The sequence below is a fragment of the Eptesicus fuscus genome, chromosome 21 (genome assembly GCF_027574615.1).
Source record: "Eptesicus fuscus isolate TK198812 chromosome 21, DD_ASM_mEF_20220401, whole genome shotgun sequence".
NCBI classification, from domain to species: Eukaryota; Metazoa; Chordata; class Mammalia; order Chiroptera; family Vespertilionidae; genus Eptesicus; species Eptesicus fuscus.
Genome location: NC_072493.1, coordinates 11,308,697 through 11,325,096, shown reverse-complemented (window position 1 = coordinate 11,325,096; position 16,400 = coordinate 11,308,697). Strand labels below are relative to the sequence as shown.

Here is a 16,400-nt window from a genome sequence, read left to right as displayed (position 1 = left end):
TGTAGGTCAGTGGTCGGCAAACTCATTAGTCAAAAGAGCCGCAGTTTGCTGACCACTGGTAGGGCATCGCTCATCTATCTGCTGTTAAACACTGGATGCTCCAATGAGCTGTGGTCTCTACTGTAGCAGTGAGGTGTCTCCAACAGCCCCTGTGCTTTCTTTCTGGTCCCTGCAAGTTTGGGTGGGAGCACCTGATTGGCTGTTCTTAAGTCATGTGCCTACACTCTAGATGCTGTGTTATTTGCTAGCTGATAAATATTTTTTGTTTGTAGTTCAATGCAGGTCACAGAGACTGTCAGTGAAGACATTTAGTCTATTGATTTATACAGTTAAGCAAAAGATGCCTGTAAGTCCACCGAAACCCAGTTGGTACCCATCGGAGCCCCTCAGTGCTTGTGGATTGTCCACTCATTCCAAGAAAAGACCTGAAGCAGCAAATAATTTTGCACAAAGTGTTTCTTTTAAATTCTTAAAATGACCTTTTCCGTAGTGCTTTCCTTCTTCAAGGTCATTGCTGCAGCTCAGTGCTTACCCCACGACATTGTATTTGGCTTCATTATCTGAAATGCATGGGTGTTTCAAACAAACTTGGAGGCACTTGAGATGCTGCACCCCACCGCCAGCAAAACGACCACTGTGAATTTGGGAGATCTTTTTCCGTAGCCATCAGACAAACCTGAGCTGTGGTGGAGATACGGCGCACGTCCTCCACGTTGCACTGATGGTAACGTGCCCTAAATGGAGGACAGCCCTCCTCCCACACCGCTCGGTGCAGGTTCATTCTGCTGGGTTGGAGGCCCGCGGCTGAAAGGGGGCTCTGTCCCATCAAGGAACCTATGGTTTCCAGACTTAAACGTCTTTGTTGGAACTCGCTTTGGAAGAGTTGCTTGTGCTGCCACCTTGGAAAGAAAGTTTCTCTGTCCTTTCAGCTGGGGGTGGAGGGTGGCTGTGAAAGGGGGTTCGTTGGCAGTTGAGTTCCACCAATGTTTTCTCAAGCCGAGACTGAGCTCCATTCATCCTCATGCCTGTGTGTGGCTCCGAAGGGGCCAGCCAGGCAGCTCGAAGTCTGCATTGAGAACTTGATCCCCTAATGTAATGATTAAATTTTAGTAAGTGAAATAAAAATGTTTCAGGAAAAAAGAGCGAGAGAGAGAGAGAGAGAGAAAGAAAGAAAGCGCAGAACAATACTTGTTTTATTTAACTATGAAGAGTTTCTGACAGCACCCCCTTCCCCACAGGATATGAGAACTCTTGGTCCACAGCAGCCCCGCCCCAGGGACCTTGCAGCAGAATTTGGCTGGGGGTGGGGGGCTCTAATGTAAACAGCGACCCTGAAGTCCTGGAGTCAGCTCCCCCTGCTTTCTCCTGTCTCCCCTTCTCTCTTGCCACCTCGCCCCCAGCCCCACCTCCCCAGACAGGCACACACAGAACACTGAGCAACTTCAGGTTCAGGCCGGAGGAGAATAAAGGTGCTTTGTGAAGGGAAGCAAAACATTCCTGGGGGAGGTAAGGGGCCTGGGGCATGAATGTGCCCTCAGTCTGGGCTGATGCTGCACACCCTGCTCCCTCTTCCAGCGCACCCAGGAGGGAGGTGCAGGGAGGAGGGCCCAGCCCCCAGCCAGGAAGCTCTGGGCGTGGGCAGGGCTTGTGGGAATGATTTCATTGGAAAGGCCTGCGATATTTTTTCCCTTCCCGTGTGTGGTTCTTGGAGAAAGTTGGAGGTGGTGGTGATTTCAGTTGCCTTGGCCGCGGGAGCAGGAGCTGAGCAGAGGCACTGGGTTGGCCGAGCTCGCCAGCAGCCCGGCTCTGGGCCCTTCGGCCATGCCTGGGGCCAGCCCGCTGCCTCCGGGGCCCCGGCCCGCCTTCATCTGCGCACCTCTTCCTCCCCCTCACTCCACCCTCGCCACAACCTATCTGGGTCCTCAGTGTGCAGGGTTCTTTTTCAGTTTTTCTTTTTTGAAAAAGACTTTTGAGGGGAGCGGATGTCCCCTAAAGCCCCACGATCTCCTCTACAAAGAGCCCAAATGTGGAAACGAGTTGGCGTTTTTAGGTTTATCTATCAATTTATTTTTAACCAGCGGCGTTTTTTTTAATCTCTGTGTTCTGCTGTGTTTCTTGTGTTTAGTCTTCGAGTGGTTCAACCGACCATGACCCACTGGGCCCCCTCCCTCCCGGCTGGGGTAAGTACTGAGTCCCACCTCTGTCCCTCAGCCTCCCTTAGCTGGTGCTGCACCGTGCTCCGTGCTCTCCCTGCGAGTCCTCCTCTCTCCTCTTCCCTCGGTTTCCCAGTTCACTTCTTTCCAGCGCGCTCTGTGGGGATGCCCGGCCAGAGAAATTGCAGGCCATGGAGCGAGAAGGCTGGGAAAGTAATGGAGTCCCCCTGCCCAGTAGCATTCACCCGCCAAAGCGGAAGGAGGGGGAACCTACGAGAGAAGTCCCCAAGCGGCTGTGGTACTGTTGGGTTCCGGTCCTGACTTTCAAGGTGTCGACCCAACAACCCATCCTGTCACTTCTGACGTGGCTGATTCCCAGATGCATTTATTTCAGGTCTGTGGCCTGTGATTGAAAGGAGCTACTTTACCAAACCTTTCTTTGCAGCTGAGATGTTGGAGGACTAAGAGCATCTAGCTCAGCCTCATTTAGGGAGAAATGGACTCGGGAACATTCGGGCATGTGCCCAGGGTCAGGGCAGCTGAAGAGATGTGGACCTAACGCTGAGATGCTCCGACCCCTGAGCTAATGGAAGCCACCTTTTTGGGGGGACGCGGCTGTGAAAGGGGCCGGAGGGAAGCCAGCTGAGCGCTGGGCGGCGACTCTATTAAAGTACACCATTGCTAGTTAACGGCATCATGCTGGCTTCTCCTTGTCATTGACAGCTGCCTCTCATCTAAGTCTTTGGTGTGATTTGCAGTAATGCGTTAGATGGACTTGAGAGAAATTACGGACTTTATGGCTTTTCTGGTTTGGAGCAGTCATGCAAAGAGGGGTCGTCAGAGATGGCGAGACTGGGTGCTTTCCGCAGCTCTCTGAGCTGGGTGAGGATTTTTTTTCAGCAGGCAAGAGTTCCTGGGAGTTAAAGAGGACCTTTTAGCGGGAATTGGCCTGTGTTGGGTTTAATTGATTGGTTAGGCCGGCAGAAGACAGTAAATGCGGGTTTGGTGGTGTTCGCAGATGGTATTAAGTTGGGCGAGGGCATGCTCCCCGGCGAAGATGGAGAAGATGACAATGACAGGATGCGCATCTGAGCCTCTCGGTGCAGACACAGCTACTCCCTGGTAGTAATTTACGAAGTTGCATCAACCCCCTGGGACCTGCAGGGTATCACTTACTGAATTACCACAGCATTCCGGAGCACTGGCGGGTCCTCCTCGCCCTCCCAGTGGGATATGTCAGTTAGGGAGGCCTCCGCACAACTCATTTTCTGCTAGAGAATCCACCTTGCTCCCTGAGCCGATGAAAGGTCATTGCTGTCTCAGAGACTGGCAGCAAGTCAAAGGTGGGGGAGTCCCGCACAGGATCCCTGTCTAGATAGGGGACAACTCAACAGATTAAACAAGAATCTGGAATGCTGTTTGGCAGCCAGTAGACACTGTGGCCTGGAGCTGGGGACTCAGAGTTGCACCTTTCTCCATAGAGTCAAGTAATTTATTTCTCTGCCAGTTTTGCTAAATGATGGGTCACCAAGTAAGGGTAGCTATAAGGACTTGTAAACAGTGCCCAGAAGCCACGTGTGAAATATCTGAGATGGGACTCGGAGCCACGGTTGGAGTCGGTGCTGTTTACATATGATGAGAAAAACACGACAAAACGGAATGGTATGTGACTGAGAAGAAAGAACATCTGGCCGAGGGCCAGGGGGCCTTCCTAATCGAATCCTTCGGGCTTTGTGTTGGCCTCTCCAGGGCTGGTGCAGGGCATCTCCCCAGGGAGAGCTGAGATTGCACAGAAAGAGCAGCAAAACTAAACGAGAATTGCCTTTAGCACGAGCCTGCTGTCAGGTCTGCTGTGTCCTCCTGCTCCTCCATGACAGACCCCGTGGTCCTTCCTGAGCATCGGCTCAGGGGTCGGGGCATCTCAGCGTTAGGTCCACATCTCCTCAGCTGCCCTGATCCCTGGGCACGTGCCCGAATGTTCCCGAGTCCATTTCTCCCTAAATGAGGCTGAGCTAGATGCTCTTAGGACTCTCCCAGCCCTAGACTATGAAATTGTAGGCAGCAAAGCAGTTCAGAGGGACCATACCAAGGCCCCCCGTGCAGGGAGCAGTGCCAGAAGCAAGGCCACAGGCCTCAGACCTACTGGACAGATCCCGCAGCCTGGCGGTGAGCGCTGAATGAAGCCCGGGCAGAGCAGATGTGGAGGGGCCAGTTGAGAGCAGAAGCCTCTGGCTGGGAGCCCTTCCCGCCCGCAGGTCCCTCTCGGGAAGCCTGTGTTCAGTGGGACAGTCCCTCAGCACTTCTGAGGTGGGCGTAGCTCTGTAGCAATTCTAGGCACCTTCTCTTGACTCCTTTTGTTTGAATGGATACCAGGTAAGATAGACCGAGACCAAGATCTTGAGTTGGTATTGGGAATGTTGCAGCCTGACACTTGAGGGGAGGGGGTGGGGCCCCCCAGTTCTGCTCCTTTTGGATTTTTGGTTTCCCTGTTAGGTTCTGGAACTGATTGTTTTTATTTCTTTAATTTTTCTCCTGTCATCATAAGTGAGAGAGGGCCATTAGCATCATTTGTTCTCAAGACAGAAACAGATTTGAAGGCTCAGAAACTTTCTGGGGAAGGTGACCTGTCTGGCTTCAGAGCCTTGCCCTGAGTTTTGCCTTCCATCCACTCAGAGCTGATGGGGTGACCCTTTTAACCTTTCTCAGGGCCTGGAATCCCCACTAGAATCGGATCTGCTCCTGAAGCCCAGATTCCCTCCCTAGAGGACCCCAGGCCATCCTCAGTGCACAGGCAAAGGGCAAGAGAGTAAGGATTGTCCAGAAGAGAGAGAGAATGTCTGAGCTCTCCCAAACGCAGGACGCATGCCCTTAGGTGTGAGAGCTAGATGGGCATTGTAAGTGCCGCAGCCCCTGCATTTATTTGCACATATGCAACATAGAGACATGAGAGTTTTAGAACAAAACTTTGCCTCTGAGGAGAAAAAAAGATCAAGTAGAGGGTAGGTGGAGTACTGATCAGAGAGGTATGAGGGAAATGCAACCCCCACAGGCACCTGGGTCCCTGTATCTGGTGGGCAGAGAGCTTGCAGTACCAGAGACCAGCTGTCAGGGACTTGGGCGGGGGGGGGGGCATGGGTGAGGGCCTCCACTTTGCACACAGCTGGATGCAATTAGGCCTCTGCTTTCAGCTGGGCTGCTCCCCCTCAGTGTTGCCACACTGCCCGCCCCGCCCTCCAGCCAACCTTCCAGCCAACCAACCAACCAAAGACAGTGCTTGATCCTGAGCTGGAAATGTGTCTGTCCCTCCACCACTCCCCACGAGGGAAAGATTCTCTTTGTCCCTTTTGCCAGTGACAGATGTGTATGAGCCAGGCTTTTATTGGTTAAACTTCTCTAACAGGGCAGGAACAGCGGCGGCAAGTCAGACCCCAGCACCTGGAAAGGGGCACCCAGAGGGGGAGAGAACAGGGCTCAAGATGTCCCAATCTGACTGTCCTCTTTTCTTTCTTCTCCCTGGCAGAGAAGAGACAAGACAATGGACGGGTGTATTACGTGAACCATAACACACGCACCACCCAGTGGGAGGACCCTCGGACCCAGGGGTAAGGGCTCGGGCTGGGAGGGGGCCCTGTGCGGCTCCAGCACTGGCCAAGTGGCCTTGGACTGCATTTGTCCTCTATGGCCAGTGTTCTGGGACCTTCAGCCACACACAAGTGCCTGGAAACCCTCATGATACAGTGTCAGCTGAATGAGAGCTTAAAGGGGCTCCTTAAATGGACTTTCCTGGTAGCTGTGTTGACTGTGTAAGCTGCTGATAACATGATTTCACCCTGTGCTCCCCCCACCCAAGTTGATCTGGGACTGAGGCAGTTGGTGCCTCAGGATTGCTGGTGGCCACTCAGGCTATGGCCATGGCCACTGAGGGCTGGTTCTTTGGCCTTGGGACAGTAAATGACCTCTCTGTTCTGCAGAACTGTCCTCATGACTTGGATGGTACCAAGTACAGTTCCTTAAGGAAAAGCTTTGCAGAGCCTGGGTGAAAGCAGAGAGAAAGGAGCACTTTGGGGACCCCATCTTCCTAAGCATTGAGGCCCAGAAGATGGGGCCAGCCCTCACCCCCCTCTTCCCGTGTTTGCAGGATGATCCAGGAGCCAGCTCTGCCCCCAGGGTGGGAGATGAAGTACACCAGCGAGGGGGTGCGCTACTTCGTGGACCACAATACCCGCACCACCACCTTTAAGGATCCTCGCCCAGGGTTTGAGTCAGGGTAAGGACTTGCCACAGGCGACAGCAGTATCCATGTTCAGCTGCTCTTACTGCCCTCTAGTGACCAATTTCCATGTCACATTAGCAGGGCTGGGGAGGGAGGGGGCCCCCCAGTTATTCAGGGTAACACCAGTGGTTTCCTCTCTCTCTCAAAGCAAAAATCTCTTTATTTCTAGGTCTTTTGTTGGTTTGTTTTACTTCTCAAATCTGCCCACGATTTTAAAGGCAGTCACTTCTTTTCTTTTATGCCTTACTTACTCGTCTTTAAAATAGCACCAGCTGTCCTTAGGACTAACAGATAGGTTGCTAATTTTTGAGAAATCACAGATACCAGAACTTCTTTGCTCTTCCCAGGACGAAGCAAGGTTCCCCTGGAGCCTATGACCGAAGTTTCCGGTGGAAGTATCACCAGTTCCGTTTTCTCTGCCATGTGAGTGCTGGTCCCGGGCCGTCCCCTGCAGGTTGGGGTGGTGGACTTATTTCAGCTCAATTTCCCAGCCCAGCAGCAGCCTGGTCAGCTAGGGGAAGGCCACTGATCTGACCCTGAGCCGTTGTTTGACCTTGTCTCCAGGAAGTCAGCTCCCATTTCTAGGGACCAGGCTCTCCTCTCCCAGCCCAGGGAGATAAGGGGAGGCCAGACTGAATAATTACCTCCTGAGGCCTGATTCAAGGTTTGTCTTCTTTCAGTCAAATGCGCTCCCCAGCCACGTGAAGATCAGCGTTTCCAGGCAGACGCTTTTTGAGGACTCTTTCCAACAGGTTAGAAAATAATTATGGTATCTATCTAAGTCCAGAGGCCGGTGCAAGGCCCCCCTCCCAGCTCCCCATCTTCTATCACGTGGCCTATTAAACCCACACAGTAGAGTTTCCAAGGCCTGGGCCTCGGTGAGTGGTGTCTGTCCCCTGCCCACTGCCCCCAGTTGCCATGAAGGGAGAGTGGCAGGCTGGCCATGATGCTCTGTCTCCCCAGATCATGAACATGAAACCCTACGACCTGCGCCGCCGGCTCTACATCATCATGCGTGGCGAGGAGGGCCTGGACTACGGGGGCATTGCCAGGTGAGCTCGGTGCCCCGGGAAGGCTGCGCTGCACCCCCCTTCCCCAGGGTACTGGGCCTGTGGCTAGAAAGCTGCCTCCTCCCTGCTCTGATTGGTTGCCAGTGACCTTACACTTTTCTGGAGAGGGCACGGGTATGGCCAGTTCAAATGTTGGAATTGGGTCCCAGGGTTCCCTGCTGGGCTGGGCACTAACCTTTAGTTGCTGGGTCAGGGGGGCCCCAGAGGGAGGGGTCAGGGCAATGGCTCTTTTACCAACCAATCTGTCATTATTTCTGTACTTGAATACTATCTGCTACACCGGGGGGCAGAAGCTAAATATTGGTGCCATGTGGTCGCCCATTAAAATCACCCCTGGACTTCTCCTACTTTTAAGGCCGCTGGGGCAGGTTAAGTGGGGCATCTTGGTACATACCTGGCATGGACAAGCTGTGTCACAATCTAAAGGGCCTTGACCAGTATTCAGCTGCATGTCACCCACACAGGGTCAGCACAATTCAAACGGCTGACACAACCCCCAAAAGAGCCCAAAGCATTGTTTCTCCCTCACCATAGTCCACCTACAAAAGTTAGCAGACTCTCTAGCAAAACGTTGCCTTGGACGATGGGGCTGAAGGGCCCCGGCAGAGAGAAGGAGTATCTTAGCCTGTGGTGACCGCTCCGCTCACTCACCTATCTCGGAGTGGGGACATCTCGCTTGGTGTTGGGTTAACTTGCTGCTGGTCCTCTGTTCGTTGGTGGCTTTGCCCTCTGTGTTGGCCCCGGTGGATCGATGGCTGTCTTTCCCGTGGTGACCTCCTCTCCAGGCTCTGCTTGGTGGGCTTCTGGTGTGGCTCCCGCCCTGTGTGTGTCCGTCTCTCTGTGTCCTGCCAGTGGTTTTACCCTATGGTAGGTTACGTCATGCTGTTCTACCACAGGGTAGAACCACGGACAGGATACCGGGGCACCCTCTGCATCGAAGGACTCCTCGTCTGCCTGGCCACAGACAGCCCAGCAGCCAGGGACTGGCCTCGTTGGGTTGTCCCCCTGTGGGTTTAGCTGAAGCCCAAAGGGACTCTGAATTCTGGTTGAGGCTTGTACCTAGGGTGCAAAGAGATGCTAAGGCATGGGTGTTGGTTCAGATGAACGTGTAGAAGCACGAGCAAGGTCTGGTAATGGGGCCTGGGGGAGGAGAGGGCAAAGTGCAAGGGAAGCAAGATCCCTGCAGTGGGAGTGAGGGTTATAATCTACAGGCAGCATGGACCACAGTTCATGCATCAGGAGGTGGGAAAGCATTAGCATGTGTTCATGTCACGCTGCCTGCTCAGGTCAGGTGGCAGCAGGGTGACTGCTGTTCATACAGCACCACTGCAAGATTTAGAAAAAGGTGCCTTTTTCCAAGACACCTCCATGTTGGAAAATGGTCGCGATATTCTGGCTTTAACGGAAAGAAACACCTTGGCTGCAGGAAAATTGTTGCAATAAATGTGCAAATCTATGATATTTTACCATAGTGCCCTTGTGTAGTGCACAGCCTACACAGCTGTGCCTGGTGGCCCAGGGTGCCAGGGGCCCATTGCCATTACGATGTAAAGTCCCGGATGCCCATCTGGAGCCAACACACTCACGTTTTCCTGAGCGTCACTCTCAAGCGTGGCTGTCGTCCTTGTTCGCCCTGGGTCTGACCCCACCCTGTCCACTGACCTGCTGTTACTTCAGGTTAGCCTACCCAGGTGCTGGCTCACCTGCCCCGGACCCGTGTCTCCAGAGCAGCTGAGAAGGATGGCAGGGGAGCCGTGCGCCTCCAGCCCGCGTGCAGGGGAGGATCCGCTAGTCCTGTTTCTCTCTCTCTCTCACAGAGAGTGGTTTTTCCTCCTGTCCCACGAGGTGCTCAACCCCATGTATTGCTTATTCGAATACGCCGGGAAGAACAATTACTGCCTGCAGATCAACCCCGCCTCCTCCATCAACCCCGACCACCTCACCTACTTCCGCTTCATCGGCAGGTTCATTGCCATGGTAAGGTTCATTGCCACGAGACCTCCAGGGAGGGGGGCAGCAGAGGAGCCAGACCCTACACCACCACTCGCAGCCCCACTGTCATCCTCACGGAACTAACTAAACATGCAAAAAGCCAGAGAGAGTTCGGGACCTAGTTTGGACTTCTCTCAGTGCCCACCCAGGGGCGGTGAGAGGGTTTCATCCATGGTGATCTGTGGAGGACTTGTCAAGCGAAAGCCAGGGCCCGGGGTCACGGGCTTCACAAGTGCTCTTTGAGGGTGTTGGGATGACGGGCTGAGCACACTGTGACTGCTCACCTCTGGGGATGCCACCATCTGTCACAAGCCCAGGGTGGGGGCATTTGGGACTGTCCTGCTGTGACACTGGCCTCTGTCAGGGGATGTGGAACCTGCACTGGCTTAGGACAGACCCTGGTAGACTGGGTGGTGCCCGGTGGAGGAGGCATCTGTCAGGAGCTGGGCAGGGTAGGGAAGGGGGGTGGCACGCATTATCTGTACTTATCTAGAAATAGGAACATAATGTGAACAGGGAAGGGGGTCATGTCACGTGCCTCCAGTTGAATGTCTCCTGAGGGTGGAGAACCAGGACTGAGGAGGGGAACCCATGGGAGCCACGGCCCCGCTGCCATATTTGGTAGTTGATGTTTCACTGCTAACTTTCCTTTACTTCGCCCTGTTCCCCTCTCGGGAGGACCCAAGAGCCCGTGACTAAATATGTCCCTTCCTCTGGTCTGGAAGTTTCTGGCCAAGGTGTTGGGCTCAGGAAGTGGGCACATTTTTCCCAGGTCCAGAGATCTGCTTGGCCCGGCAGCCGCCAGGCCAGTAAAACCCTAGACTATTACTCACCACTGGCCCGCCAGCCCTCGCCGTCAGCAGCGTCTGCATTATTTTTGGCTGCCGGTGCTGCCCAGCTCTGAGCGTCAGCGAGTCAGGGCTGCCACCTGGAGCTGTGCTGAGCGAGTCTTCTCTGTGAGCATGGGCACATCTTTGCTGGAGCAGGGAGCCGGCAGGCGGTGTGCCGGGCAGGCAGCGGGCCCGAGGTGGGTTCCTGAGCAGGCCGGCTCTGCTCCGTCCCTGTGGTCTGCAGGTCCCCGTCAGGGCACAGAGTGCTGCTTATTTCCCAGACCCTCCCTTGGGGCCTGGAGTAGCTGGATGCGTGGTGCTCCCCGGACAGAGGGCAGCTGACGGTGACCGGGCTCTGATACAGAGCACCCTAGAGCCTGCCTGCAGGAACACAAACCTCCGCTGTGTGTCCTCCCTCCGCAGGCTCTGTACCATGGGAAGTTCATTGACACGGGCTTCACCCTCCCTTTCTACAAGCGGATGCTCAACAAGAGACCGACCCTGAAGGACCTGGAGTCCATTGACCCCGAATTCTACAACTCCATCATCTGGATCAAGTGAGTCCCCTCGCTTGCCTCGTGTTGGGAGGAGAGGGATCTCTGGTTGGGAGTAGGTACCCACGGCCTTTATTTTCTCTGCCATAGTGGCTTCTGGGCTTACCCAGGCTGTCTGAGTGTTTGTGGAGAGGCTCAGCTTCTAGGTGCCCATGGGGCAGCCCCGGAATTCTCTCCTTGCATCAGGCAGAGGCCCGGGCTGCTGCCCTGGGTCCTGGGCCACCTGGGCGTCCTCGTGTCCCAGGGGCACTAAAGTGAGTGGTGGAGCAGGGTCAAGGGAAGACCCTTCTGAGAGAGACGTCTTCCCTCTTGTGCTCTCGTGCCCCCAGAGAGAACAACCTAGAGGAGTGTGGCCTCGAGCTGTACTTCATCCAGGACATGGAGATTTTGGGCAAAGTGACGACCCACGAGCTGAAGGAAGGTGGCGAGAGCATCCGAGTGACGGAGGAGAACAAGGAGGAGTACATCATGTGAGTCTCAAGTGCTGGGAGACGGGTTGGGGTGCGGGAGCAGAGACACAGCAGCCCACGCATGGCCCATAGGTCTCCAGGGGTCACAGAAACTCCCATTTTGCATGGCCTTCAGCTGGCGGTCCATGGATGGTCACACGCTGACCTGAGCTGGGGAGCCAGAGCCCAGAGCCCTGTTGCAGCTCCCGTTTGCTCTCTGGTTTCCCACGTGGTGGACTTAGGGCTGCAGGGCTGACTTTCTTCAAAGAGTCCTGACACTCAGACATCTTTCTCTTCTTTCTCCCAACTGAAAGGACTTCTGGTCCTGTGTGCTCAAACCCACCATCTCACGTGCGTGTGTGCATGCATTCACCTGTGCGTGTTCTTCTGGTCTCGGTCTAGTCTGTTAACATCCGTACGTCTGAGGCTCAGGCAGCGACAGGAGGAGGAGGTGCTGGTGGTGATTTCAAAGACTCACGTATCTCCGGGTTGCTGTGAGGTTTAAGAGGTTCTGCTCTGGGGCGGCAGCAGCTGGGGCTCGCAGCGCCAGAAGTGGGAAGTTGAGTCTCAGCAGATTCCTCTCAGGCTCCACCGACAGCCTGTCTTTGGTTTTAGGCTACTGACCGACTGGCGTTTCACCCGGGGCGTGGAGGAGCAGACCAAAGCCTTCCTAGACGGCTTCAACGAGGTGGCCCCCTTGGAGTGGTTGCGCTACTTTGATGAGAAAGAGCTGGAGGTGAGAACTAAGGTTGTTGGGACCCTGCCTCTGGGGCGATCCTGCTCTTGGAGAGCCTCACTGTGTACCCACAGAAATGCCCAGTAGAACCCTTGCTGCCCAGGACTGTAGCAACAGGCAAATAACTTTGATTTGGCTCCTCACACCCACCCCTCCCTGGGCCCTGGTGTGAGGGGGTCCCTGTGCAAGATTTGTGCTATCCATGTGGTTAAAACCGCCAACAGAAGTAGTTGGCAGTGCTTGGGGGGTTCCACCTGCTGGCGGGGAGGGGCAGGCGCGCAGAGCTGACGCCCTTTCCCTCGCAGCTGATGCTGTGCGGCATGCAGGAGATAGACATGAACGACTGGCAGAAGAACACCATCTACCGGCACTACACCAAGAACAGCAAGCAGATCCAGTGGTTCTGGCAGGTGGGTCCTGCCTGGTCATCGCAGCCCACCAAGGGACACGAGACCCGACTAGACCTCAAGCCCAAGGGCTCTGCTGTGTTATCACCCACCTGACCTTTGGCACTCTCCTCATCTCCCCCAGCAACTTGCAAAAAGAGATGAGAAACCCAATCTCAGGACAGATGGAGCTGTTGCAGCTGGGTGGTGGCCAGTGCATTGGACAGGAGTGTCGGTGGTCAGCTGGGGTAGCTCTAAACGCCGGTGTGCAGCAGGGGAACGCTCCCATAGGTCACGTGGTTTCCTTCCAGCCACGTGGGACGGGAAAGCATTCAGAGAAACTCCTGTATATAAGGAGTTGTGTGTGGGTGGTGGTGTCATTATGAAGTATAGCAAATACACAAAAAGAGAATAACTATATAGAAATGTTTTGGTTGAGGTGAAATTCAACATACCATAAAACTCACTGTGTTAAGCATTTTAAAGTGTATAGTGCAGTGGCTTTTGTGCAGCCATCATGATTAGCTAATGCCAGAACAGTTCATCCTCCTTCCCCGCCCCCACTCCTCCAAAAAAACCTGTACCCACTTTTAAGCAGTCACTCCCATTTTCAGTGTATCTTAAAAAGTAGAACTTGGAGAAGAGAATACCTGGCTCGAAGTGTTTCTGCGACAGCCATGCCCCATGGACTGATGGGAATGTTCTATAAACACAGCCTCTTAGAGGGAGCAGCTTAGGGGTTTCCCAGGTGGGTGGCTGTCACCCCCAGCCACCCGGGCTTTGTGTGCTCAACCCCAAAGAGGAGAGTTACAGGGTCAGGGAGTCACCTGACTGCTTCGACTTTCGGAGTTGCAGGTGGTGAAGGAGATGGACAATGAGAAAAGTATCCGGCTGCTGCAGTTTGTTACAGGGACCTGCCGCTTGCCTGTCGGGGGATTTGCCGAACTCATTGGTGCGTCTTCCCTTGCCCTGCTGGCACCCCTGGGTGGGGGTGGGGATGGCTCAGGGAGGGTGGGACCTAGTGACTTCCTGGAAGCAAGTCCGTGGGAGGGGCAAGAGCTGTGGCCTCCGCCTCCCGGGCTGAGGCAGCTGTGGGCAGAGCCAGAGGGTCCTGCGTTAGGAAGGGACAGTCCTGTTACAGGAGATGTGTTTCTTTGAATAACAGGTAGCAACGGACCACAGAAGTTTTGCATCGACAAGGTTGGCAAGGAAACCTGGCTGCCCCGAAGCCACACCTGGTGAGCCTGCTGGTTCTCCTGGGATGTGGCTGGAACCTTACAGACCCGATGCGCCCCTGAGGGCAGCCCATAGACGGGGCAACTTTGAGGCCTTGAGTCCAGCAACTTTTGCATGTCTGCGGCTGTCGGGTTGGAGGGAGGGGCTGTGATATGCCAGCCGCCTTTGTCTGGGCCTCTGATCTCTCAGGAGTTGGGGCAGCAGACGTACCCCGCTGGCAGTCATATTGGGTATTAGATATTGAAGCACTTATATTCCAGCAGGCGAAGAGCTGCTGTCCCAAGTGCCCTCTTGCCTACTTCCCCATTTCCCCAGCTGCCTGGCCTCTCTCCTAACCCCTCTGTGGTCCAAGAACCTGAAGCATTAAGGCCCCAAGAGCAGGGTCCTTGACACCCCTGCTTCCGCATCTTGCCAGCTGGTGGGTGTGGTGGTCGAGCCACAGTCGCCTGAATGCTCTTGACCCTCCTCGGCCAGCAGCCCCGAGCTTCCCGTGCTGACCGTCTCCACCCCTCTCTCAACAGTTTCAACCGTCTGGATCTCCCACCGTACAAGAGCTATGAACAACTGAAGGAGAAGCTGCTGTACGCCATTGAGGAGACGGAGGGCTTTGGACAGGAGTAACTGAGGCTGCCCCCTCCCATGCCCCCGCACACATGTAGTCACGAGTCCTCCCTGCCTGAGAGGCTGCTGGCCGCAGCCCCGGGAGGCCCCGCAGATGGTGGCCCTGCGTGGGACCACACTGTCATCGGGCTGGTGGCAGCAGAGCCTGACCTCAAGAGGCCCTGCCCACCTCTCCCTCCTTCCCGCTGGTGACAGTCTGGAATAAAGCCCCTTAGTCACCTGAGCCCAACATCTGTTGCAGCCTTGAAGGCTGACCCTCTGCGAAGCTCACTGAGCCTCCTTCTTCCCTACGGCCAACCTTAGGTGTGTGTGAGTGTGCAAGGAGGTGGGGGGTGCCCGTGCCGAAGGGCTGGAGCACAAGCCGAGGGTCTCATGGGCTAGTTGGGCGAGAAGGAGACTGGCCGCTCGGGGTCACTGTCAGGGTCTTTGCCAGTAAAAGAGGTTCGTTTTAAATAGAACTTCTCCAGTGATGTGTATAAAACGAAGGTCTGAGAGCGAGAAGCTCTTCCCACAATCCCCCAGAGCTCTGGATGGAGGCTGCCTTGCTTCCTTCCCCGCAGGCTTAGCCGTGGAGGCGGAGCAGCAAGGCAGGCCCCTCGCCACTCTGGGCTGGCCAGTTCACTCCCACCAGCCTGCCGAGGCTTGTGCCAGCTGCTTGGATGTCGGTGGGATGGAAACAGCCAACTCGGACTTTCTTTCCCTTCCCCTGAACTTGAAGCATTTTGTGCGTCGGGTTGCTTCGTATTTTGTTGCTGGTGTGCTGCTGTCGCTCTCTGTCAAGGAGCTGGTGCACCAAGTGTTGCTGGAACCTCGAGAGACCCAGCACCGTGGGTCCAAGAATTCCCCAAACAGCTGCTCCTCTTAGGAACCAGCTTAGCAGTTCTGTGAGCTCGGGCAGCTCAACCTCACAGCGGCCTCCTCCCCGGGCCTTTGACACAGAGGGAAGGGGTGGTGCCCCGAGTGCCACCAACCTTGCCGCCTTTGGTAGAGAAGGACGCCCTTTGCCAGATGTAGTCTCCCAGGCTGTGGACCTCCAGGTGGGTCGCTTAGTCCCCTGTTGAGAATGAAGGGCATCCCCGCCAGCCGAGAGCCTGGAAGTGAGGGCTTTGTCTGCACACAGGAGACGATGCTCTTGGAAGCGGCTGAAGGGCCTGAGCTGCTGCACGCTTCTGACTTGATTTCTAGAGCCCCGCTGGGCTCCGTCCTGGGCATTCTGGGTATTGATACCTTCAAGGACACGCTCTTCCGGGGTGCTGGAGCCGTGATGGTCATGAACTTCCCGATCCAGCCCCTGGGTTCTAGTGCCGAGCACCAGCTGCAGACTAGCTCTAGCTTCCTGGGAGCCCAGGCAGGCCCCCAGACCGGTCATGGGCCTTCAGAAGATAGTTTTGTGTCCCCAGATCTGTGTCCTTTCCCCTGGCCTGTGCAGGGGCAGCCGTGTGTGCTGTGCTGGCTGTGCTGGTGTGAATGGCTCCTGGAGTCACTTGCTGTGTTTCCCCGCAGCAACTTGCCGCATCAGAGGGCGGGATGCGAGCTGCTGTGCGGAGTTTGGAAGCCTCAGGCTCATATGTGTTCAGAGTGTGTTCATGTGCGTGTGTGTGTACATGCGTGTGTGTACATATAACAGGTGTCTACAGAATATCGTTTGGTAGCTCTGGGTTGGCCATCTGATTGTTTTGTAATGCCCAGCGCCTTGCCTCGGAATTGCCAGTTTCTTGTGCAATAAACAGTCAGCAGCTGTGGGTGGTGTTGGCGTGTTGTCTCCAAAATCACGGTCCCAGATGAGAAGCCTCTGGGCCCCTCGGCCCCTCCAGGTCCGGATGGGGCAGCAGTTCCATGACCTTGCTGGTTTTGAGAAACATGTGCGTCATTAACCAAGACAGCTACACTCCTGTTGGGTGGCCGAGTCCTGGTCCAGGGGTCACTGGCTTCAGCCCTTGGTCAGTTGCCTCACTACACCCTTTCGGCATCCTCAGCCTCCCCCTGACAGGCCTGGGTTCCTCTGAGCAGTGGCGTGGGGCCAGAACACCCACCAGGTGAGGCTGCAGGTGGGACAGGCTTTGGAAACCTGGGGATAGCGTTCTGGGCAGTTACTTACTC

The 16,400-nt window shown here is 55.3% G+C and overlaps 1 protein-coding gene and 1 non-coding gene across 2 annotated transcripts in view; both read left to right on the top strand.

The window, feature by feature from the left end:
- WWP2 (WW domain containing E3 ubiquitin protein ligase 2) overlaps window positions 1-16,042 on the top strand; it is a 135,244-nt gene extending 119,202 nt beyond the window's left edge. The window contains exons 11-24 of the mRNA XM_028143253.2: window positions 2,126-2,180; window positions 5,674-5,755; window positions 6,292-6,420; window positions 6,774-6,849; window positions 7,107-7,178; window positions 7,390-7,478; window positions 9,314-9,473; window positions 10,742-10,875; window positions 11,202-11,342; window positions 11,937-12,057; window positions 12,363-12,467; window positions 13,299-13,395; window positions 13,609-13,681; window positions 14,201-16,042. Of these exons, the coding sequence (XP_027999054.2) occupies window positions 2,126-2,180; window positions 5,674-5,755; window positions 6,292-6,420; window positions 6,774-6,849; window positions 7,107-7,178; window positions 7,390-7,478; window positions 9,314-9,473; window positions 10,742-10,875; window positions 11,202-11,342; window positions 11,937-12,057; window positions 12,363-12,467; window positions 13,299-13,395; window positions 13,609-13,681; window positions 14,201-14,300 (1,434 nt within the window). The 3' untranslated portion in view covers window positions 14,301-16,042. The remainder of the gene's footprint in view (window positions 1-2,125; window positions 2,181-5,673; window positions 5,756-6,291; window positions 6,421-6,773; window positions 6,850-7,106; window positions 7,179-7,389; window positions 7,479-9,313; window positions 9,474-10,741; window positions 10,876-11,201; window positions 11,343-11,936; window positions 12,058-12,362; window positions 12,468-13,298; window positions 13,396-13,608; window positions 13,682-14,200) is intronic.
- Window positions 8,336-8,416, top strand: MIR140 (microRNA mir-140). The gene has a single exon (NR_129281.2). It is a non-coding gene; the product is annotated as a microRNA mir-140 (primary transcript).
- Window positions 16,043-16,400: the final 358 nt, after the last annotated feature.